This window comes from Eleginops maclovinus, chromosome 22 (genome assembly GCF_036324505.1).
Source record: "Eleginops maclovinus isolate JMC-PN-2008 ecotype Puerto Natales chromosome 22, JC_Emac_rtc_rv5, whole genome shotgun sequence".
NCBI classification, from domain to species: Eukaryota; Metazoa; Chordata; class Actinopteri; order Perciformes; family Eleginopidae; genus Eleginops; species Eleginops maclovinus.
Genome location: NC_086370.1, coordinates 498,746 through 524,039, shown reverse-complemented (window position 1 = coordinate 524,039; position 25,294 = coordinate 498,746). Strand labels below are relative to the sequence as shown.

General features: G+C 44.2%; 1 protein-coding gene across 1 annotated transcript in view; it reads right to left on the bottom strand.

Annotated features, from left to right (window-relative positions):
* Positions 1 to 4,117: 4,117 nt before the first annotated feature.
* The window catches only part of slc2a15a (solute carrier family 2 member 15a), a 77,869-nt gene continuing 56,692 nt past the window's right edge, over positions 4,118 to 25,294 (bottom strand). The window contains 3 exon segments of the mRNA XM_063874517.1: positions 4,118 to 7,661; positions 8,724 to 8,851; positions 24,324 to 24,399. Of these exon segments, the coding sequence (XP_063730587.1) occupies positions 7,407 to 7,661; positions 8,724 to 8,851; positions 24,324 to 24,399 (459 nt within the window). The 3' untranslated portion in view covers positions 4,118 to 7,406.

Here is a 25,294-nt window from a genome sequence, read left to right as displayed (position 1 = left end):
TTTCATTCATCTGTTTTTGTGAAACACAGTTTACTTAGGATACTATACAGGCAATATGTACATGAGTTGTGATCGACAACAAAGCTTCATAATAGCTACTAAAGACAGAAATATGAAAGACAACACTACGCCTGAGGAGACATACTCTTGAGTATGGTTATATTCCAATGCATGCAATTATTTGTGCTATTATAAATGGCAATGAAATTTAGAATTTCTCCCAAATCACTGCCCTACATTACGTGATGGTCCCTGATCTGTGAACTTTTTAAGCACTGCACTGCTCTAACCAATATTTACATCCCATCTCACGGCTGTTCAGCTCTCCAAACCAAAAGAGTGGATGCTACTTTCACAACCTGACTCAAGTCACGGCTCAGCCAATCACAGTCATCCGAAGAAGCTGCTTTTGTTGTGTTTTGTGTATTAGTGACCGTAAAGAGCCTTCATAGGACCTATAGAGCCCCTGTTGGATCCCAGGGAGCAGGCTCAGGGCCACAACTGGGAAACGGTTGTTTTGTTATTCGTAGAGGCTGACACTCTGGCCTCTTTGTTGGGATTCACCATTACAGGTAGTTGTGAACTGCCGCTACTTGTAAGATGAGGGCCTAGTACACAATGACCTGCAGCAAGGTACAATGACTTCAAATAGGTTTCAAGGTAAACTCCCTCTGCACTAAAGAAGGAATGGGGCCCATCAGGTCACAGACACTGAGGGCCTCCTTGTGTATTGAGCCATGTATTGGTGATTTGTTGTTTTTCGACCCTTTAGTCGTAAATGAACAGAGTAACAGAGTAATACGTGTCTGTGCCACGTTTGCCAGTGAAAGAACAGTGAATGGACGAGAGCCCCGCTGCTGTTTTTGTGACCCTGCAGAGCCATGTCGTGAAGCTGCTGGGGGCCCGGGTCTGGACAGGCCAGGAGTTACCACCACACACTGTCTCCACCTGCTGCTGTCCTCTGTCTCATACATCAGGAGCGTCCTCTAGTGAGCGTTTCTGTTAAGTGCAGTCAAGTAAAGCTCAATTTATTAATTTACTGTCACGTAACCATCTTATATCTACATATCTCTATACAATATCATTTACAGCTACAGAGCAAGAGTGTCACACAAGCACCTGCTAGTAATCGTCGTTTCCTCTGGTTTTCTACAATAAATCCCACACAAACCTTAAATAAACAATTGTTTACCTATAATTTACAACAACTGTAATATAACATGCAGCCATTAGCCATTTGCAAAAGAGAACCAACAAGTGAGCAATATCACAAAAAGAGAGACACATTTGAAAGCAGTTTTTACTTTTCAACAACTCCTCCAGGCTGTAGATCCAAGACAAAATGTGTTCTTGAACACATGTTTTTATTTAGGATATTATTCAAAGATGAATCATTAACCTTTGACCCTGCCAATACACCTACATTTTCATCTACCCCACATGCACACTGCTCATCCACATCAAAGCCAGCAGGTGGAAAAACGCCCTAACACATACACATCGAGGAATGAAAGGCTGCAATCAACATGTGACTGCTTTAATGATAAGTGAGAATCAATATGTGGGTCGCAGCGGTCAGCAGAAACCAGCTCAGATGCTTATTGGCTGCCCACCTTAGCATACTAGCATTTGTGGCAATGTCTGTGGCCCCAGGGCACAGCACTGAGATTAACATTTAAAACAGGCCTTGGAACCCCCCCCCCCCCCCCCTGCAACTCCTCCCCTCTTTTATGATAATAGTCAGATAACTGCCCAGTGACATTATGGTAGAAGTGTATTTGATTCATTTGTTTGGCACATTTGAACCCTTAAAGCCGGCCTTCGTCATCATTAGATGACAAAGTGACATCCATACTTCAAGGCACAGGTCGGCAGTGATGAGGAAAGCCTGTTGTTCAGCTACTTGTCTCCACATGCATCCAGTTGATGAGAACAGCTGGGCTGCATGAGAAGTTGAGTGAGCCACTAAACATGGGTTACCTGACTTACTTGGTAAAGATCCATTTCGGGGGTGGGGGGGGGGGGGGGGGGGAGCACTGAAACTGAGAGAAAAAGAGCCCAGGAGCTCTATATAGCCATGCCTGGTGGATTTCAAGACAAAAAAAATGACAGTATTTTAAGAAAAAGTACCTGTCATTTATTTTCCAAGTCATTGGGGGCTTTGTTGGGTCCACACTCTTATATGATATTAGCTTTAGGAGTGGCCATTACTGCAGTATGTGTGTGAACTGGTCCAGCCCCAGCACTGACCAACAGATAACATTAAACATGCAGAAAATCAGTCTTGACCCATTTTGGGCATGTAAGGATGAAGTAGATGTTGAGATGACCTCAGCTACACAAAATGATGATGAGATCCCTCTCAGTCTGCATGTTGGTGTATTTATGTGAGGGGAGATGTATACGTGGCCTCAAAGTAGTGTGTGTGTGGCGGTGCGGTGCTAAAGCATAAAGAATAGGCCGGCCCTGTTGTAACACACTCTGTGAAACCCTTACCGGCTATAGCAGAGAAGTGCCACATTCATCAGCTACCTGCCAGAGCACTGACACCCCGAGACAGAGCAGGGAGAGACAGGGACTTGGAAGACAGGAAACTGGTGAACTTTTTGTTGTGTTATCAGGCAATTATTGGACAGTAAGGTGGACATCAAGAAAACACAGGAGTCATGCTCTTACTTTTCAAGCACTCAACATGTGACAAGAGCTGAGTATTATGGAACGCTGCACATTTTTCCTGGAGGGGCCTACTCTTTATATGCGATTTGAGACAACACTACCTGGTCAAAATGTTCACTGAGCATTTGTACTGTACCAAGGGAAAGGCAGAGCACTACTGCTTGCTGTTTTCACCATGGACCTCAGTGTAGAGTGTCATAAAGGGTGTCCAGAGTCATACAAGTGTTCTCATCGTCTGTAATGTAGATGAGGGCACGTGTTATTTTGTGTTGACTTTTATTTGAACAGATCACACTCATTTCAAAACTCTCCTGAATCTTAATGCTGTCGGCTGACTGCACGGTTACAAACATACATACATACAGTACACACACACACACACACACACACACACACACACACACACACACACACACACACACACACACACACACACACACACACACACACACACACACACACACACACACACACACACACACACACACACACACACACACACACACACACACACACACACACACACACACACACACCTAAAACTCAACAGGATCGAGCTACATTCCTGCAACATGTACATCCTATTCCTCTCACACATGCATTTCTGTGTATAAATTGCTCCAAGCTTTGTGAAAACGTTTGACAGTCTATGTGGAGCAAACGGTGAAGCATTCTCCATTACTTTCACACTAAATCAATTCAATTACCATATTTACTCATTCAGACTTAGATTAACTTCCTTTATTCCATACCACACCATCTTGTGGAAAACATGGAAAGCACTGAGGGTGTTAGCACAACATGTTTTTAACTCTGACTCCACGACACATGAAAGAGAGAGAAAGCGTGTACTCTGGTTGTGAAGGTGTCTGCAACAGCAGCTGAACATGTAATAGAGCTGGGGTAAGGAGTCGGTGCACTGGTTGAATAAAACTAAAACATTTTAAAGAAACACACTTGGTGGGGTAATGTGCGCACCTTTACAGAAAGTCTGTCCCGGGTGAAATCACATTATGGAGACGAGAAATTTGGGATGCAGATGTTGAGGTGGTGAATTAAAGCCAGATTATAGTAATAAGAGGAAAAGGAAATACTTTTATTTATGAAAATGTGTAACGAGGAGTGTTGGAACCCAAATGCAGCACAAAGGAAGCCAGGAACAGTTCGTAATAGGTTTCATCTGAAACTCAGCTGGTAAAGAGCAGGGCAGGTATTGTAAACATACAGCAGAACAAACAAGTGGGGAGCAGGCAGAGGGGTTGGTTTGGGCCTGGCAGAGGATCTGGAACACACGTACTTGTTTGATGCAAAAAGCACCAGGCAGACAGGGACAGAATACTGGTGGGTTCACTGGGGATGAGGCGGGAAAGGCAGGCGAGAGGCAGGCAGGGTTGGCAACAGAAAGCTGCAGAAATCTGGAAGAAAGTGCTGGATAGTTTCGCATGAGAGCTGAATCACAATCTGGCAGTGCGTATGAGAACATGACAGGCTTCAATACTGGCTGGAATGCAGATGAGTTGCAGCTGGGAGCACAGGTGAGCTGATGAGGTGGGAGTAACTGATCAGTGGGGGGAGCTGGAGGCCTGGTTGGGGAAAAGTGCTGAGGTGCAGCAGGAAGTGTTGGGCAAGTTACTTCCAAAATGTAATACAGTATATATTACTTATTACATTATTACTTAAACAGTTAGACATGCAGTCGTATCCCCCCCATCATAATTGTGTAACTTGACCCTTGACAACCCTTTTTATTTGAACTTGATAACCTTTGTAATAAAAAGGGTCTTGTCATTTTTAAAAACATGTTGATTTGAAGCTTTATGGTAAACATAGCGAAGCTAAGCTTAAGTAATTCAAATGTACTTTTTGCTCAAAAATGAACAAACCTCTGAGCATTTATTGTTTTTAGTTTGACATGTTTGATGTTATATCACTATCTTTGATGAAATCACTTCAGAAGTATTTTTTTTTGACTGTCTAAAAATCATGCCTGACCGAACAGTTGAAATGTCACTTGTGGTTAAAGAAGTGATGGTAAGGTGATACATTCAGATTTTTCATGACCGTTTTGAACCTATGTTCAATTTTTAGGTTGTATACATAGTCATGTTCATAGACAGAAGACTGTAACCAGTCATGTATGCAAAGAAATATATTTTCTTTCAGTTTAATGCATACAAATCTGTGCAGATTCTTAGAAATGCACTTTTACGTCATCTGAACCGCTTGGTAGAGGCCTATATTCAAAAAACTTTGGGGTCCTTTTTTCTTTGTGAGGACTTTAAAGGGTGACGTGTATGCTGCAGTCTTCATTTTGACCTTCGAAGCCTCCATTTCCCCACTCCAAAGTTATTTTCAGCAATGATTACATTTTGGAAAGTGTATGACAGTGGTGATACTGACGTGATAGAAAACTGCCAATACCAATATTTCAAACATATTACAATAATGTTCATTTCAAAAGACAAGGTTTCAAAACAAATGTTTGCTGTTTTTACAAAACACGTTTCAGCGGATTTTAGAGTACAGCCCAGACAACACAGGTTACCCTGATCATCTGAAAAATGACAACAAAAAATATGAACTAACTTTAGCGTTAAAACCAGATGACATAGTTAAACATGCATAAATATTACTGCCATATACATAAGATTTAAAACAATATGGAGGTCCGTCTCTGTAAGCTCTGTAGTTAATTCAGCGGCTCCGGTGATGTTACTTTGCTGACATGTGGGACACTTAAATGCAATAGCATTGCAACAATGGATACAGTTATGTGGATGCTTGCAGTTTGCAGCAACAATTATTTCTAATCCGAGCTAAACTAACAAGCCATTTTTTACAAAAGTGCCATTCAAGACATAAACTTATAATCACTTATAAAACCAAAGACCAGAACTACACAAATCAGAGACAAGTTGAGAGGAACTATGGTTTTCTTTTTAGAACGACTTCCACTCCTGAGGAAAGCATGTTCAGGTAGCTTATTAGAGACCAATTCTGGTTTATTAGAACTTGGTCTTATTTCTGCAGCGTGTCCATACCTTTAACAGTTGTGAACTGATTTACCCCACCTTGGATCAGATCGGGTCTCACTGCTTCTGCTGCCTGCTTACTGCAAGCTGTTTTAAAGGGTCACACTATCAGAGAGAACAGTTGAAGTGTGGACAGATGAAGCTACAGCTGTCTCAGTGCACCGACTGGATTGTGTCAAGGACTGCTGCCAACCAGGAGAACATCATTTATCTGGAGGAATAAACATAATCAGTGACATCACACATCAGTGACCACTAAAGCAGTGGTTCCTAACAGGGGGTACAGGGACCCCTAGGGGAACTTGAGGGGATTGCAGGGGGTACATAAAAGATTAAGGATTGCAATATATTTCTGCCCCCAGAACTGTCAAAGCTTATGAACAACAGGCAAGCTCAAGTGTCCCATTAAAAGTTCCTGTCTTAACAACAGATGTGGAAACTGCTGGATTTTTATTCATTTTTACTTTATTTTTTAGTTCTAATTATTTGTATTTGTTTTGCTTCTCTTTGTATTTCGCTGCTGCAACGCAAAAATGTCCCAGCCTGGGATAAATAAAGTACTTCTGATTCGGAAGAGAATCTTGATGGTTTTTTTTCATTGACAATAATTGTAAATGTCAAGTTGAAATGCATTTGTATTCAGGGTGACTTATGCCAGTGATTTTCATTGAAGGAAAAGTTGAGTTGAATATGATTACAAGAGAAAATGCAGGTGAATCATCACAGATAAGTGAGTGGGTTCTCATAGAATGGCGACCAGCTCAAAGGGTCCACGAGACCAAGAAGGTTGGGAACCACTGCTTTAGAATCAAAGACAAGCTCCCAACAGCCTGGACCCTCACTGCTATGAATCAAAGCCAACAGATCCACAGAGGATGCTGCCTCCACAGCCCTTTGTCAGCCCTGATATATCTGGAGAATAACAACACCTACATCTCATCACATTACTGATTTCAGCATTCAACACAATCTGCGTGATTGGGTAACTTAGTCCCAGAGGCTTCAGTACACACTCTGCAACTGGATTTCCTCAGAAACAGTCTATAAGTGTTCAGTGCTGATCGGAAGAATGGCTGAACTAGAAATAATGGTTCAACAGATTAAAACATTATATTGATAAGAAGTTGCAAATACTGAATATACAGTACTTGACATCCAACGAGAGCTCAATCACCCCTTTTCCGCTAAAATAAGTTTGCTCTAGTTCTACAGCGTATTCATAATTCACCATAAATATTTGAATGATTGTGTGTTACTCTCAGTGCGGCATGTATTGATTACCCCTGATACACAGTATAAAAACACAACAGAAAAGCGTCTTTAAAACAGTCAATGATAGCTTTTTAGTCACTTTGCATTCTCTGCTCTATTGCTTGTAAAAATGTTACTATTGGTCGTCCTCGGCATTAACTGGTATTACTTGTGTTAATCTGCCTCAGCCTCCAACGTAACCCTCTTATGTGTGTGGTTCTCGGTTCCAGACCAGCAGTTCATTGCATTGCAAATCATTTTTTGGTGCCGCTGCAGTGAAAACACAAACAAGTGGTTTGCAATTGGACACCGGCTTTGAAGGGCTTTGGTGGAAAAGAGGTAAATGAGAGCAGGTTAGATTGGCTTATATATACATATCAAAAACACTGGAATTGCAAAGAGGAAGTAGCCAAAGATGTTGCGTCGCAGCCAAAACCCGAAACTCAGTTAAGGGACGGATGAAGAGCTGTCGAACTCCAGTGAAGCCTTTTCCACACCACCGTAGCCTTTCATCTTCTTCAGTTTCAGCTGGTCGACGTGGACCAGGCCCTGGGTCTCAAGAACTCCCTCCTTGTTAGAGAACATGCGGCTTATCTCCATGAAGGTCTTGTTTTTGGTCTCCGGGATCACAATGTAGACATAGATGGCCACAGAAATGCAAATAGTGCCAAACACCAAGTAGCAGTAGGACCCCGCTGACATCTGTGGGTTAAAGTGGCAGCATGATTGAGAGATGAGGACAGAAAAATGAATCATAGGGCAATAGAGAACAGACATGATGCAGCATGAGGTTGTTGTAATTATGAACGGGATATTGTGACTTTTCTGCAAGCTCATAGCACATAGCACTCAACTGCTTGAAAATCAAGCAGACTTCAAATCCTTGCTCATGGGGATTAAATCATACATAGTAATTACAGATTAGTGTTACAGTATATTGCAACTGTACTAAACCTTCACATGACCAACTCAAAGGATATACCATCACATTGTGACTTCTCCAAATGATCAGCTACTGATCAGACATGTCTCTGAATGTGTTACTCCCCACTCTATCAGCCTGATCCACACCATCCTGTTTTATAAGCTAGACTTTATACTGCACTGTTGCTCACCTTGGGACCATATGGGAGGGACTCGGGAGAAAGCACTCATATCTCACTTTCAATATAACATATAAGACAAAGTATGTCACAACAGCAGCCATAGCCTTAGTGCTGCATCTGTATCAACGTAGACTGCCAAGTCTTTCAAAAGAGTAACAGTGGCATCTGGTGGACTAGTGGTAAAGACACATGCTATAAAAGGAGGAATGTGAAATGTTCTTGGTTGGCTCAGGGCCAGAGACCTGTATTGCAGGTGTATACAGTACATACAATCTATAAGCACAGCCTCTTCACAAAAAAAGGAAAAAGGAAGAACGCACCCTTAGAGACATGTGGGCTTGCAATAAGAAACCACAAAATGAGAAAGGCCACTGCATCTTTTTTGCAGTCTGCTTTTCTGTGCAGTGGTGACTTTCCTCCGATAGCATACTAACATCTCAGAATCAGGGAAGACTTTTTAACAAGTCAAAGTGAACAATAGGCTACAGGGTTTTAGGCCCAGTTTCTAGTAGAGCTTTGTGAAGATGTTTAGGGCCAATAATACGGAAGGATACAAAACTAAGCACAGGGTCATTGAACAGAATAACCAGTTCAGATCATATTGAATTTGAGGTTATTACAAAGCTCCAGCATTTAGCAGAGGCTAGACAGCTCTTACTTGTAAGAAGGGGAAGACGAATCCCACAGTGAAGTTAGACAGCCAGTTCAGGGATCCTCCTACGATGTAGGCTGCCGGCCGGTGAGACTGTTTGAACAGCTCCGCTGTGATCAGGAAGGGAACCCCAGCTGGAACAGGAAGAAAGCACGAGCTATAAAACATCAATAAATATCACACACCTCTGCTAAATGGGTTCACAGAAAACAGCACACTCGTGATTAAGTATTGCACCTCAATTCTGTTGAAGTTAAAATCTGAAATTTTCTTAATTGAGCTAAAAAACGTGATATCCTACGATGCAGCATTATTGGGTCTATCACCATCTCAACACTTCCAGACAGGGCCGGTCCTGCGCTATTCTGGGCCCGGGAGCAACATAGCGCACCTCAACCACCCTCCCCCTTATTGGTTTCCTTATTGGCTGTTAAATCGTTAACAGCCAATAAGGAAACTGCCAGAAGCAAACATTCAGGGTCTCTTTCTGCTGTTGAGTGAGACACACTCGACGATACACTTAATGCAGGATCAGAGAGAAATCTTTATTTAAAAAAAAAGAAGTTTCTTTTGGGCCCCCCTCCAGACTGGCCCGGGTGCAATTGCTCCCGTTGCTACCCCTCCAGAACCGGCCCTGCTTCCAGATATGCATGCTTCTTGTTATTCATGAAATCCCCATACTGCTAAATGTATATTTTATGAATATGAACTGTTTTGTTTATGCAAAACAACACAACTGGCTTCTCCTATTATATAATATATAATATAATGGTCCAAATGATGTTATATCTAATAATCTAAGCCACGAACAGACAGGAGACGTGATGGAGCGAGTTTTCCTCCTGCCTTCACAAACTTTACACACGTATTTACAAGTATTCATCGTCTGAATATAGAGAAACTAATTCGTAAGCTGCAAGTCAAGACCTCATATCTTTCTCAAATCACAAAAGTGGAAATAAATGCAAGTTTATTTTAAAAACGTAAATCCATGTGTGTTTCTGAATGAGCCGTAGAGACACCGGACTGACTCTAACAGAGCGGGTTATTCTGTGAGGATCAGTCGTCTGTTGGTTCTGGTTCCGCTGTTTCTTGTCTCGGTTGCTGAAGCAGACTATGCTCCGTGTTTGGTGTTGCTGTGCCTAGTGCTGCGTACGGGTACGCCGAACCGGTACTGGACTTGTAAAAAGTTTCGGTTCAAGTCCGGTTAAAACCGGAACGTCGGGAACCGGTACTTGGACTCGCAAAAAAACTCGAAAGTGACTGAAGTCGCTTCAGTGCGCAACGTCACAAAACGAGATGAATTGTGGGACATGTAGTTTATGGGCAACGAGCTTCTGTAAAGCGGCATGTAGCTGTATAATAAACTTGATATTCTTTGAAAACCCTCGCGGGCCACATAAAATGAGTTCGCGGACCGGATTTGTATGAAAAGGATGTGCAGATGAGTGTCCTCAAAAGAGTGGGCAAGCAGTTATTCTGTGTATGGGAAATATTATTCATCTCCATGATTATTAATTCAAATGAATTCCTCATGATTTACACCAGGGGTAATCAACTAACTGGCGTTATGAATGAGTGTGATGTACATTAGCTGTGACCTAGTAGCTGTATCAACGTCTGCATGTAATCAACAACTGACTGTCTCATCAAACAAACAAAGGACAATTCAAAAACAACAATATTTATTACCACTTGAACTACACAAATATACAGTATAGCAGAGTTGTGGACTCGAGTCACATAACTTGGACTCGAGTCAGACTCCAGTCATGAATTTGGTGACTTGAGACTTGACTTGACAAACTCTAAAAATAATTGCACTTTGACTTGGACTTTAACATCAGTGACTCGCATTTGGACTTGGACTTGCCCCTTTTGACTCGAAAAGACTTGCTACTTTCCCCAAACCCAAAGATTAAAAAGTATGTAGACATGGACTGTGCTATCTCTCTTTGCACCTGTGTGCGTAATGTGTGCGTAATGTGTGTGGCATGACATCCAGTCAAATTAGATCCATGTTGTTTTGATCGGACAGCATCCAACCAATCAAAGTACTGGACAGCCAATGAGGAGGAACAAGCTATAAGGCGCCAAGTAGGCAACAATGATACCACGGGTAGTTTAGTTTGGATTTAAAAACTTTGAGGTGGTCAACAAAAAAAAAACTGCAGTCTGTAAAACATGCGAGATGAAGATAACAGACGGAGACGAGACAACTTCTAACTTCGTTCGACATTTGAAGTTGCACAAAGAACGGTAAGTTTTGAATGAAAGCCAACACTAGCTTATTGGCTAATTGCTAGCTAGCTACATATCGATGAGACTGTAAACGTCACCTTGGCTTACGGACACGCTAAACGGTATCTCCTGTGGGTTCACTATTTTGCACTTTGAGCCCCTTTCTGGGTCGTCTTGGATGAAATAGAAATGTTGACGATTGGTCCAGTCTCCAGCTTTTGGCTAATTTGGAATCACCCCCTGCTTCAGAATGGTTGGCAACGGTCATTCATAACATTGTCCTTAAAACAACCCTAAACATTCGTTTTCAAGGATGATCAACTCACCGAGAGGTAAGTGGTGTTCGTAGTTGTTTTAAAAAAATATATCGGCGAAATATTTGGTTTCCATCCTGTTATTTGCTATTGTGGAACTAGCTATGTTTTCAGATACCTCACTGAGTAGGCTATTAACTTCCGCTTGATATTTGGAATACAAAAGGGCAAATTAAACACGACAGAAACTGAGTTTCGCTAAGACACTCGTTCTGGAGCATCACCACTAACAGTGAGCACTCGGTGAGTTGCACATCTTTGAAAACGAACGTTAAAGGTTGATTTAAGGACCGCTTTATGAATGCCCTTACATGAAGCATGGGGGACCAATCGTTAACATGTCGGTGTCAAACACACTATTTCATCCTAGACCAGCCAGAAATAGGGCTCAAAGTGCAAAATAGTGAACTTATCCATACTCACATTGTAAAGGATAGTTTAGGATTTTTTGAAGTGAGATTGTAAGTACTTAGCAGCTAGTCAGTGGATCCTACACAGTAGACTGCTGCCAGCAGCAAAACTAAAGCAAGCCTAATCAAATCAAGGTCAGTTTAATGTACTTTATGTTATAAATATGTGTACCATTTGGGCTTGCTGCCAGACGATTTTTTCCAATAGGAAAACTAAGTATATCTCACTCTCTCAGCACACCAGATTCCATTGACAAAAATGGCAGTTTTACTTTGCAGCACAAAGGAGTTGCTAGTCTACTGCTGCCTCGTTGAGGTCGTTTATGTAATTTAGGTAAATCACAACAAAGCTGAACTATCAACAAAGACATAGAATAGCACAATTAAAATGAATCATTGAGCCAGCAGTAGACCAGATATTTCTGTGTGATGCAGGTCAAATTGCTGTTTTTGCCAAAGGAATCAGGTGTGCTGGAGAGAGTGAATTAACAAGCATACTTCAGTTTCCTGTCGGAAAGGGCTGCTTGATGGCAAGGTAAATAATAATAATAATAATAATAAATTAATTTTATATAGCGCCTTTCAGGACTCTCAAGGTCGCTTTACAAAGAGTGTGTGTGTGTGTGTGTGTGTGTGTGTGTGTGTGAGTGCGTGTGTGAGAGTGAGTGAGGGTGCAAGTGCGCAGGGCGCCAGGTGGGGTTGTGAGGGGGTTAAAGTCCATAGGCCTCAGAGAAAAGGTGTGCCTTGAGGTGCTTTTTAAATGAATCAACTGAGGGGGCACAGCGGATGTGTGGGGGGAGTTGGTTCCACATGGTAGGGGCAGACACACAAAAGGCCCTGTCCCCAAAAGTCTTAAGTCGGGTGCGGGGTACTGCCAGCTGGTCCTTGACAGAGGACCTGAGGGACCGCAGGGGGGTGTAGGGGTGTAGGAGGTCGGAGAGGTAACGGGGGGCAAGGGCGTGGAGGGACTTGTAGGTGAGTAATAGGATTTTGAATTTGATGCGGAATTTGACAGGTAACCAGTGGAGCTGCATGAGGGTGGGGGTGATGTGCTGCCAGGGCTTAATGCCAGTTAAGACCCTAGCAGCAGAGTTCTGTACATATTGCAGTCTGTCCAGGGTTTTTGAGGGGAGACCTGTGAGGATGGCATTGCAATAATCCAGGCGGGTGGAGATGAAGCAGTGAATGAGGGTTTCGGTTACTGAGGCTGAAAGTGAGGGTCGGAGTCTTGAGATGTTTTTCAGGTGGTAGAATGCAGATTTAGTGATGTTGTTAATGTGGGACTGGAATGATAGAGTGGGGTCGAGAATGACACCCAGGTTGCGGACAACGGGTGATGGGGTGATGTAGCAGCCATCCACTTCCAGGAGAAGATCCCCAACCTTCCTGAGCAGTGGCTTGGGCGCCACAACCATGAGCTCAGTTTTATTGCTGTTGAGTTTGAGGAGGTTAGAGGTCATCCAGGTTTTTAGTTCTTGCAGACAGTTGATGAGTGGGCCAGGTGGGAGCAGAGTGGAGGGTTTGGTGCTGATGTACAGTTGAGTGTCGTCGGCGTAGCAGTGGAAACTGAGGCCGTGGTGACGAATAATTTGGCCGAGGGGGAGCATGTAGATGGTGAAGAGGAGAGGGCCGAGCACAGATCCCTGGGGTACGCCATGATTGACTGGGGCCAGGATGGAGTTGGCATCTTTCAGGGTGACATATTGTTTGCGGTTGGAAAGGTAGGACTGAAACCAGGAGAGAGCTGAGCCCCTGAGGCCGATGAGCTCAGTGAGACGGGAGAGGAGGATGGAGTGGGACACTGTGTCAAAGGCTGCAGAGAGGTCGAGGAGGATGAGGATGGAGATGAGGCCATTGTCGGCGGCAGTGAGCAGGTCGTTAGTGATTTTAATGAGGGCGGTCTCGGTGCTGTGTTGAGTTCTGAAGCCAGATTGGAGGGGTTCAAAGAGCTCATGGTGTGACATGTGATGTTGAAGCTGGGAAGCCACTGCTCTTTCCAGAATTTTACTTAGGAAAGGAAGGTTGGAGATTGGACGATAGTTGTTAGGGTCGTCAGGGTCCAGACCGGGCTTTTTCAAGGTGGGAATGACTGCAGCTGTTTTGAAGCCTGAGGGCACCACACCAGAGTCCAGTGAGCAGTTTATGATGGCGGCAATAGAGGCAGAGATGACAGGGAGGCAGGTCTTCACCAGGGTGGTAGGCATGGGGTCCAGCTGGCTGGAGGAGGTCTTCGCTTTGGACACCAAGTCATGCACCTGGTCAGTGTCCAACATGGTGAAGGAGGAGAGGCAACACTGCAGTGGGCAGGCAGTAGGGGTGTCGGCACCAGGATGGTGGGGAGAAGGGGGGGGGTGGCGTAGAATATTGCAGAAGGTGATTATGAATAGTTTCCACTTTTTTCTGAAAGAAGTCCAGGAACCTGGAACACAGATCAGCTGCATCAGAGGGTTGGGGGGAATCAGGAGGGCGCAGTAGTCGGTTGATTGTTATGAAAAGCTTTTTAGGGTGGTTTTGTTGGTTATTAATAAGTATGGAGTAGTAGAGTGTCTTCGCCTTCAAGAGAGCCTCCTTGTAGTCCCTGATGTGGTCTTTGTAGGCCTCATGGTGTACGGTGAGGCCAGATGTCCTGTAGCGCCTCTCAAGCTGGCGGCCGGCTGCTTTCATGAGGCGGAGCTCAGGAGTAAACCAGGGAGCGGGGCGTGCAAATGAGACCAACCGGGTTATGGGAGGGGCAACTGAGTCCAGACTGAGGGAGAGAGCAGTATTGTAGTGTTCCACCAGACCATCCACGGTGGTGTTAAGAGGGGGAGTGGCCAGGTGGGTCACAAGGGTGGAAGACAACAGGGATGTGCAGACCTGTTTAGTTTTCCGAAATGTGATGGTTCGTTTACTGGGCTGACTGGGAAGGGGCACAGAAACAGAGAATGAGATGGCGAGATGGTCCGAAATAGCCAGGTCATCACACTGGAGATGACAGGGGGTGATTCCAGTGGAGCACACAAGGTCAAGGGTGTGCCCCTTGGTGTGTGTTGGAACATGCACATGTTGCGCAATACTAAAACAGTCCAATAGTGACAAAAAGTCAGAGGCAAAGGGGCAGTTAGCCGAGTCCACATGAATGTTAAAGTCACCCATTAAAATAGTAGATGGGTACATGGGGCAGATGGTGGCAAGCAACCCGGAGAGCTCTGACAAGAAGTGGGTGGAGGCTTTAGGCGGCCGGTAGATAAGCAGCACTTGGAGCTGTGTAGCGCCTGCCAATGCAAAATGGAGACTTTCGAAGGAAGTGGAGCTGACTGGAAATTCTTTGACCAGTATATTAGATCGATGAATAACAGCTAGCCCACCACCACGGCCAAGGCTACGGGCCTTATGAAGATACACATAGTCTGGGGGAGTGGCTTGGTTAAGAGTTACGAAGTCCTGCTGGCTCTGCCATGTCTCTGTCAGACATAGGAAGTCCAGCTTTTTATCCAGAATAACTTCATAAATTAGTGGGGCTTTGTTATTTAGTGAGCGAGTGTTTAATAACATAAATGTGGCAGCCCTATTCATGGAGGCAGCAGCAGGGGTCACAGTGCAATTGATGGGGAGCAGAGGACACCGGTTGACAGCAAGTGGGCGTGGTTTGTTATGATGACGTTGCAGCAGAGAAGCGGTGCACCTAACTGAGGGGACAGCAAGAGTATTATCCATGTAAACAAACTTGTGCCTGGCAGCCCTATGCACGTAGCGGGGGCGACGAAGTAGGCAGAGAGATCTGATGACCTCAAGACAGTTCGGAGAAGAGAGAGTGCTGAGTTTTAGAAGTTCAGCCGCAGAGTAGAGAGTCATGGCAGCGAGACAGCGCATCCTAGCTATCCAGCTAAGAGCACCAGAAAGTGTTAGCCTGCTAGCGCGGCGGCTAACTACGAACAGGAAAACTTCAGCAAGACTATTATGGAGGAGGCAGTCCGGGTGAACCAGGTCAGTTGCAGCACTGTTGATCTGTGTCAAGCAGGGTATCCGTAACACGAACACTCTCGTTGGTGGTAGTCCACAGATCGTCTTGAAATGAATGAAAAGTATACGCAGATTACACAGGCTGACGAGAATGTAGCGACGCGAGATTGATGCCTACTAGTAAGCAGATCAACTCGTAAACAACAGCGATTTGCAAATCCCTGTAGCAGCAACCTGTAGACCCGCGATTCAGAGGTAGGAATCCAAGTTTGGAGTCTGATAATTTTAGCGAGTTGGAGAACTTTGGAGAACTGAGAAGCGGCGACATTCACGCCAGCGTCCTCTCAGCCGCCATGACGAAATACTTTACACTGTAAAGCAGGACAAATATAAATTAATATAGTAAGTGTACACTGAAATGGAAATGTATTTTATCAATGTAATGTTAAAACAAACACAATCTTACAGTATACAATACAATTCATAATAATACAAAAATAAATGTTAGCATTGATCTATGAGGAGATCGTTTCAAATGCAATTTATGTGTGGCTATAAGGGACTTTCTGACATCTGTTTCATATGCTTACCTGTTACAGATTTGAAGAATACCAGATGAGTAGAAGCATCATAGATGAACCACAACAGCCTTCAATCTCTTTTTTTTTGGACAGTCGTGTAGCGCGTTACAGCATGAGTCATCCACAGCAGAAGGCTATCACCAACGCAATACTGTGCCTCTTGATTATTGATTGCAACCTTCCCCTGTCTATTGTGGAACACAAGAGTTTTCGGCGCTTTCTGAAATTAATTGACAGTAGGTACAGCCCAGTGTGTCGCAGAACGTTGACATCAAAAACAGAGAGCCTCGCTGGGGAGAGACGTTCAAGATTAAAAACTCAATTGAGCAACACTGAGCATGTTTCAGTCACTGTGGACATTTGGTCTGACCGAAAGATGAGGGGATTCCTTGGTGTCACTGTCCACTGGATAGAGAAAGAGACAGCTAAAAAGAGGATACAGCTAAATGCAAATCTCTTGGCCTGCAATCGCCTCAAAGGCTCACACACAGCTGAACGAATCTGTGACCAGTTTGAGTCAATATGCGATGAATACAACATCAAAGATAAAGTGGACTACATTATTAGTGACAATGCTGCTAACCTGCGAAAGGCATTCACTGTGTGCTTCCCCAGTGAACAAGAGGATGATGACAGAGATCATCTTGATGACCCTGATCTCTGGTGTGACTTAACCCTGGAGAGCAGCAAACGGTAGATGCTGCTATGGCAAAGAAACAGCGCCTGCAGTGTTTTGCGCATACTCTTCAGCTGGTGGTGGGAGACGGTTTGAAAGAAACAAAAGTGGCATGTCCTTCTCTTTCCAAGTTATCAAAACTTAGCTCATTGCTGCACACAAGCACAACATTCAAAGAGGTGTTTGATAGTGAATTTGGGGAACAGAAAGGCATCCCTGCTGAAGTCAACACAAGATGGAACTCAACACTGAGGCAAGTAAAGGCAGTTCTCCAGTGTGATCATCTAAAGTTCTGTGCCATTCTAGAAAAGGCTGGGCATAAGGAGTTGTCATTCACACCACGAGAGTGGAATCTGTTGAAGGAGTTGGTGGACATCTTGAAGCCGTTTGGAGAAGCAACTGATTTGACACAGGGAGAGAGGGTCGTCACAATCAGTGCAGTTGTTCCATCCGTCTTGTCCCTCAATCATCACCTTGAGAAGCTGAAGCCTCAAGTTCGTTTCCTGAGCGGCCTGGTCAGAAGTCTCCAGGCATCCCTGAACAAAAGATTTCTTGGGATCTTCATTAACGTGAAAATGGCTGGGACTCAAGATGGGATCACTGCCCCCTTTTCAGACCCAGTCTACCTCAAAGCAGCCGCCTTGGATCCAGCCTTTTCTCTGCTGTGGGTGGAGCACCATGTTCTGGTCAATCGTGACATCAAGACAGAGTTGGCACAACAAGTTGAAGGTAAATATTATTGACTTCAATGCAACTTTTTTTCTCATAGTCTGATCTCATTGACAGCATCAATAATTGCATTTTTCAGTCTAACACTATCACCAACACTAGGGATGCACAGATACATCGGTGAGACATCGGCCGATGTTAGTCCTATTTACCACCATCGGCACATCGGTAAAATAAGGTGACATCACCGATGGCAGTCGCCGATGTTGATGTTTTGCTACGTGACCGGGAGAAGTCGCATTAGCGTCGTTGTTTTTAAATCTGACGGACCAAATCTGAAGTCAGGGCATCATTTTAAAGGATTAGAACAGTGACTGTAGGTCTGCAGTAACTTTAAAGTCATTCGGAGGGGGGGCGTCTCCCCTCCTCTGTGAGGAGCTGCTGCTGCACGCTGCGCATGCTGCAGGACTTCTGCCCCGTGTACCGGATGTCTGGAGGATCCTTAAATTAAATCCATCCTTCAGTGTTCTTGGGAGGCCGTCGTTTATATGTGTGACTTTGTTATACTTGCTGCTACTCCCGTTAACTTCCAGAAACTTACTATGGCTCAACCTCTCTCTCGCTCTTACACATGCACACACGTATCCCCCACTCTCTCTCTTAAAGGGATAGGCTGCCTTAGTCTGCATTGTGCTTCCATTACAATTTACATAGTAAAACATCGGCCATCGGTATCGGCAACAATGTTATTCTTAACATCGGTATCGGCAACAATGTTATTCTTAACATCGGTATCGGCAACAATGTTATTCTTAACATCGGTATCGGCATTGGCCGACATTTTAGCAATCGGTGCATCCCTAACCAACACCAATGGTAATTAGGGTTCTTTTGTTTCTGCTGTTAAATGTTTTTCCAGAATTGATCCTGCAAGATGCTGCAGAGACTGAGCAACCTGTGCCACTGGTTGATGAAGAAGAGCAAGAGGACCTTGGACAAGGAGAAGGGCTGTTTGCTGCATACCATAAGAGGCAGAAGAAGGATGTTGGGACCACTCCAGCACTACAGCTAAGTCACTACCGAGACACAGCCGAAGGACAGAACGCCCTTTTGTTCTGGGCACTGAACATGAAGTCTCTTACTTCACTCTTCCGAGTGGCCACCAGAGTCCTGGCAGGGCCTGCCTCTAGTTACTCCAGTGGAGCGAGTTTTCAGCCATGGTGGCATCATACTACGTCCCCATCGTGCACAAATGACTGACAGACTTTTGGCCAATTTGATCTTTTGCAAATGCAATGCAGCGTAGGGCCCTGACATAGAACAGCACAACTCTGTTCATTGTCATGTTCATGACACTTCACATCTAGTCCCCTTCCAGACACACACAAACACACACATACACACACACACACACACACACACACACACACACACACACACACACACACACACACACACACACACACACACACACACACACACACACACACACACACACACACACACACACACACACACACACACACACACACACACACACACAAACACACACACACACACAAACACACGCTTTTTTGGGAGTGAGGATATCTTGTATAAAGTGGTACACATTTGGAAAAGTTACATTCAACTGTTTCTGTGATCCTCCAAATCCCTGTTTGAGGGTGAAGACATGTTTTTTAGTTCAAGGCTAGATTTAAGTTTTAAGGTGAAGAGTGTTTTGCAAAAATGAGGATCTTTTGAGACAGTTGTAGTGCAATAAGCAATGGAAATACAACGTCAGCACTTTCTGTGGAAATTACGTTTGCCTTTGTTTATTTCAAATGTGTTTGAACAATGTTCTTGGTTTCATAAATATATACAGATCTTAAAAGCATACAGGATTTGTGTAAATATTATTTCTTCGTTGTTAAAAGGACTCGAAAGGACTTGAAACTCAAACGGTAGGACTTGGGACTTGACTTGAGACTTGCTTGTCTTGACTCGGGACTTGAAAGCAAAGACTTGAGACTAACTTGAGACTTGCAAAACAATGACTTGGTCCCACCTCTGCAGCATAAAGCCGTGGCTACACTGGACGCGCAACTGAAGCGCAGCGCATGTTGAGCGCACGTTGCAACAATTGATTCCATTGTTATCAATGAAAGTGGCTACACCAGACGTGAGAGCAGCGCGCAAGTGCTCCGCAAGCGCCGCGCAGATTTGCTAAAATAGACCAGTGTTCTATTTATACCTTTTTGCGCGGGGTGTGCGCGACCTTTTTTACAGAGAAATGGGTCATAACATATGTCTATGTTTTTTTTAATTCAACTAGCGGTATACAGGAAATCAATAGATGTTTCCTTTCACCGGAGACTCTGATAGAGAAGTTGCCATGGAGATATCTGTTGTCGTCAAAATTCATTAGCCAAATTATTCAGCCTACAGGTAAGATAACGATGGATGATACACAAACTTGGTGTTGCAGTTTCATTTTTGTCGTGCTGGATCCAAAAACTGAAGACAACGAAAGTCTTGTTTGGCCTGTACGTTGCGCTGTACGTGCGCTGTACGTTGTGCCGTACGTGCGCTGTACGTTGTGCCGTACGTGCACTGCCATTAAAATGATACATTCCGCAGAACGTGCGCTCAAGGTGCGCTGCGCTTCAGTTGCGCCTCCAGTGTAGCCACGGCGTAATACTGTAGATATTTTTAATGTTCCACTCAGGCTGCATTTATAAAAGAAAATAAGTAAAATAGCTTTTGAAAATGTGCATCTTATAAGAGCTTCATTTTAGAAAGATTAAATAAAGAGCAGCAGCTTGAGTTTCCCTTTCCCTTTGTTAACCGTTTCACATCCTAACGGTTTCAGACAATTATATAACAGATCAGTCCGAGCACACTATAACAATTGAACAGTTTTAAGGTTTGTCTTTCTGTCCCTCTTACTCACTGACTGTCTTTAGTTCAGTGAGAGAACTGAGCTCTAGCCTGTCAGCCAGGATTTCTCATACACATGTGAAGGTGCTCATTGGTGCTCCACTCACCGCCTTCTCTCTCTGTCTCCCGCTAACTCGTCTCTCCCCTCACTCTTCTCTCCATCTTCTCTCTCTAGTCATGTCTCAATTCAACGGCCGCATGCTTCTGAGGACCCAGCCTATGCGGTCGACGAAGGACCCAGCCGACGTAGATCGGGTAGGCTGGACCGAGCGGCCTACGATATGAGACGGTCTAGTTTACGGAGCACCTCCTGTTATGGAGCACCTCCTGTTAAGGATCACCTCCTGTTTATGGAGCACCTCCTGTTAACGGAGCACCTCCTGTTTATGGAGCACCTCCTGTTAACGGAGCACCTCCTGTTAACGGAGCACCTCCTGTTAACGGAGCACCTCCTGTTTACGGAGCACCTCCTGTTTATGGAGCACCTCCTGTTAACGGATCACCTCCTGTTAACGGAGCACCTCCTGTTAACGGAGCACCTCCTGTTTATGGAGCACCTCCTGTTAACGGAGCACCTCCTGTTTATGGAGCACCTCCTGTTAACGGAGCACTTCCTGTTAACGGAGCACCTCCTGTTAACGGAGCACCTCCTGTTAACGGAGCACCTCCTGTTTATGGAACACCTCCTGTTAACGGAGCACCTCCTGTTAACGGAGCACCTCCTGTTTATGGAGCACCTCCTGTTAACGGAGCACCTCCTGTTTATGGAGCACCTCCTGTTAACGGAGCACCTCCTGTTAACGGAGCACCTCCTGTTAACGGATCACCTCCTGTTTATGGAGCACCTCCTGTTAACGGATCACCTCCTGTTAAAGGAGCACCTCCTGTTAACGGAGCACCTCCTGTTTATGGAGCGCCTCGTGTTAACAGAGCACCTCCTTTTAACAGAGCACCTCCTGTTAACGGATCACCTCCTGTTAAAGGAGCACCTCCTGTTAACGGAGCACCTCCTGTTAACGGATCACCTCCTGTTTATGGAGCACCTCCTGTTAATAGAGCGCCTCCTGTTAACAGAGCACCTCCTGTTAACAGAGCACCTCCTGTTAACGGAGCACCTCCTGTTAAAGAAGCACCTCCTGTTTATGGAGCACCTCCTGTTTATGGAGCACCTCCTGTTAATGGAGTACCTCCTGTTAATGGAGCACCTCCTGTTAACGGAGCACCTCCTGTTTATGGAGCCCCTCCTGTTTATGGAGCACCTCCTGTTAACGGAGCACCTCCTGTTTATGGAGCACCTCCTGTTTACGTCACGTGATACGAGCTGTTCTGTTGCACTCCAGAAGCCTGATAACAAATGAATTAACAAGGAAACTCAGCTGAAGAGGATCCAGACACTTTACTGTTACTTCATGTTGTAAATACTGGTTCAGAGTAAATGAAATAAACTAGGGATGCACCGAAAATTCGGCCACCGAAAATGTTCGGCCGAAAATGGCCCAAAAGTGCATTTTCTGTTTTCGGCCGAAACACTTTTGTCACCGAAACAACAAGGCCGAAACAGAACGTTGTGATGATGACGCAAGCAAAAAACCGCGAACAGCACTCGGGCCAACATGTCTGCGGTGTGGACGCAATTCACTGTGTCTGAAACAGAACAACGAATAGCAATTTGCAATACGTGTAAAGCCGAAATTTCTAGAGGGGGTATACCTGCAAAGAGTTTTTCCACGTCGGGTTTAATTCATCATCTTAAATCAAAACATCCCGATCGCTATTCTGAATTTGAGAAAAACGCGGCACAGAAAAGGAAAGCCATTCCGAGCACACCGACTCCGTCTGTGGCAGACGTTTTTGAAAAGGCCAAAAAGTTTCCCAGTGATGGTGCCAAGGCTAAGGGCATTACACAAAAAATGATGGAATTCATTGCCTTAGATGATCAGCCGTTCTCTGTTGTAGAGGACGTGGGATTTCGTAGGCTGATAGAGCACATTGAGCCCCGTTATGCCATACCGAGCAGACGACATTTCTCAGACGTATGTTTACCTGAGCTGTTCAATGTTGTTGCAACTCACGTCCATGAGCTTATGGCATCTGATATTTCAGCAATCAGTTTCACGACCGATATATGGAGCTCAGACGTCAGCATCACGAGTATGCTCAGTCTAACTGCACAGTGGATCGACACAGATTTCAAGCTGCAAAAGATTCTGCTTAATTCACAAGAGTTTCGATGCACTTGACTTAAATGCACTTTGTTTTTTTATGAGAGAACATATTTAATTTTACAATATTTCAGCAGGCCAGTCAGTTTACAGGCCTGTACATTATTATTTCATGTAGGCTACACATGTGTGGTCAAGTTAAACATTTCATTTTATTTTATATTGTGCATAATGTCAGTTCTAAATAAATATTTTCATAATTTCGTGATTTATTTATTCTTTGAATTGCAACGCCTTGATTTTTAGTAAGGTTAGCACACAGTCATAGCCATAAATGCAATGGTACTAATAATTGGAATAATAATTTATTTCGGTGTTTCGGTTTTCGGCCTTGGTTTCCTCATTTTCGGTTTTCGGTTTCGGCCAAGAATTTTCATTTCGGTGCATCCCTAAAATAAACCATGTATTAAACAATTACTATTAAAAATGTTTCATCTAATGTCAAAGTAGAGGTAAGAATATATTGTGGTGACACATTGAGGGACATAATTCACCATTGTGTTGTTGTGGGTGGGGAACGTCTTAAGAGTGTTTCCCAACGGACCCGTTAGTATTTGGGACCTAAGAGTTCCGGTCCTGTGGCCATTCATTCATTGCTGCCTCGTTGTTGGCTGGTAACTTGTGTTCGTGTGTGTAAATGGATAAAGTGTGGTGTTCCATATTAAACACACCGCCTCCGACTCCCATTCATCGGCTCTGCAATATCCACCATCCCTCTGCAGCTGCATGTCTTCTATTATGAGAACTTCCATCACTGACACAGAGGAACTCCATCATGTCATTTTACACCAGCAGCAGTAAAACAACTATCAGCAGAAGAGTGTTTATCAAGCTGTTTATTTGTATTCACATTCATTAGTGATTCCTCCGCTTGCTGCTGCTTTTAAACCCACCCTGCTGCTGCAGAGACCTGTCCACTATTTACTTTGAATAAACGTCACTCGTCACCAGTGCGCATTGCATCCTGGGATATGGTAGACCGCGGAGGAAAAGTGGGCCGCATTCGGAGGATTCTTGTCTTTTAAAAAAAATTGGGACAGCCTTCTCTCGAGGGAAGGGACGCAAGCGGTCTACGAATGCATTCTCCGAAGGATGCGGTCGTTGAATTGAGACACGGAGTACGGTCGAATTGTCAAAAAATCAGCTCCTATCCACTATTCCTTGACCTTTACGTGAAACGTCACGGGGTTAGGGAATAGTGGATAGGAGAATTCGAACGGCCGAATGTTGTGTCATGGTAAATGTTACGGCCGCAAGGCATTGTGGGACAGCATTTTCTCCTTTCCTCTCGTGAAGGAAGGTCCATTGTTTCCTGAGCTAAAGGAGGTTATCAAGGAAGTTTCACAGCTCATTTCCTATCATCTAGAGCAGGGGTGACAACTTTTTTCACTGAGGGCCACATGCAGAAAAACATACAAAGGTCTGGGCCACTGACTAGAGAGAGGTAATTGCCTAATAAGTGAAGTTATAAGTGATCTTATAAGGCTCTTCTTTAAGGAATGTCAAGCTAACTCTTATTAAATCTTCAAGGCTGCCTGGATCCTGATGAGCGACATGCGTCTGCACAGCTGGAGTTAAGTCCACATTGTCACAGGAGGTGAGTTCTGTAGCATGCAGTGTAGAGTAACTTGCCTGGGCCGATACAGAAGCCAGCGATGATGCCCACCACACAGCAGACACTGATGTAGCGCATGAAAGGTAAGTGCACCTGCAGGGAGAGGAAACAGCATGAGAACAAGAAGTCAGTCCCATCAAATGAACTTATTTTCTGTAATGGGACACTGGACTCCATCCTTTTCCAAAACTGCTCTGCACCTCAGCCCACCCAACATGGTGTTCCACAGGGCAGTACGTCCTGCCAACTGAGAGAGGAGCAGCTGTTCCTCCCCTAGCTCAACCCCCATTCATCTGTCCCCCAGTCCCTCCATTTTAATTGTATCCATAACAGTTTGTACTTGGAGAAGGTGAGAAAGGGATGGCAGGAAAGTGACCCCGGATCCCCTGGGGCCTTTCTTAATGGACTTTTTGCTTGCTTTTTAGGGTTTACAGCTTGGAGGTCTGTCTGTCTGTCAGCCAACAGAACTGTGATAACAGATGCACTGCTCTGCCATGCTGTGAATGTGTTACTGCAGGTACCAGAGAGAAGAGAAAATGGATCCATAACAATTCAGAAATATGCTTCTTTTATTTCTTGAATGTAGGATTCAATTTAAAGGTATTATTTGCTAATCATGGCAGTTTCAGCGGTCCATCTGGATATACAGCTTTAAATATCTGTGTGGACTTTGAGAGATGTAATGTGTTTCCTTCTTGTGCTGTCAATTGATTCAAATGTAATTGCGTTAACAATAATAATCTGGATTGATCACAATTAATAATGATGAATCAAGGGTTTAAAATACTTGCATTTTGGAAGGAGATAAAACTAAAACAGCAGTGGGGGTTAAAGTTCAAATAAATGATATGGTTATGATAAAGAAATGCAGGACATGGATTCCATGGTTAACATGACATGCATAACACACGTGATTGTAATTAACAAAATTACACTTTTAATCAATTAAACACCATAATAAAAACTAGAAACCAATAATAGGAACACG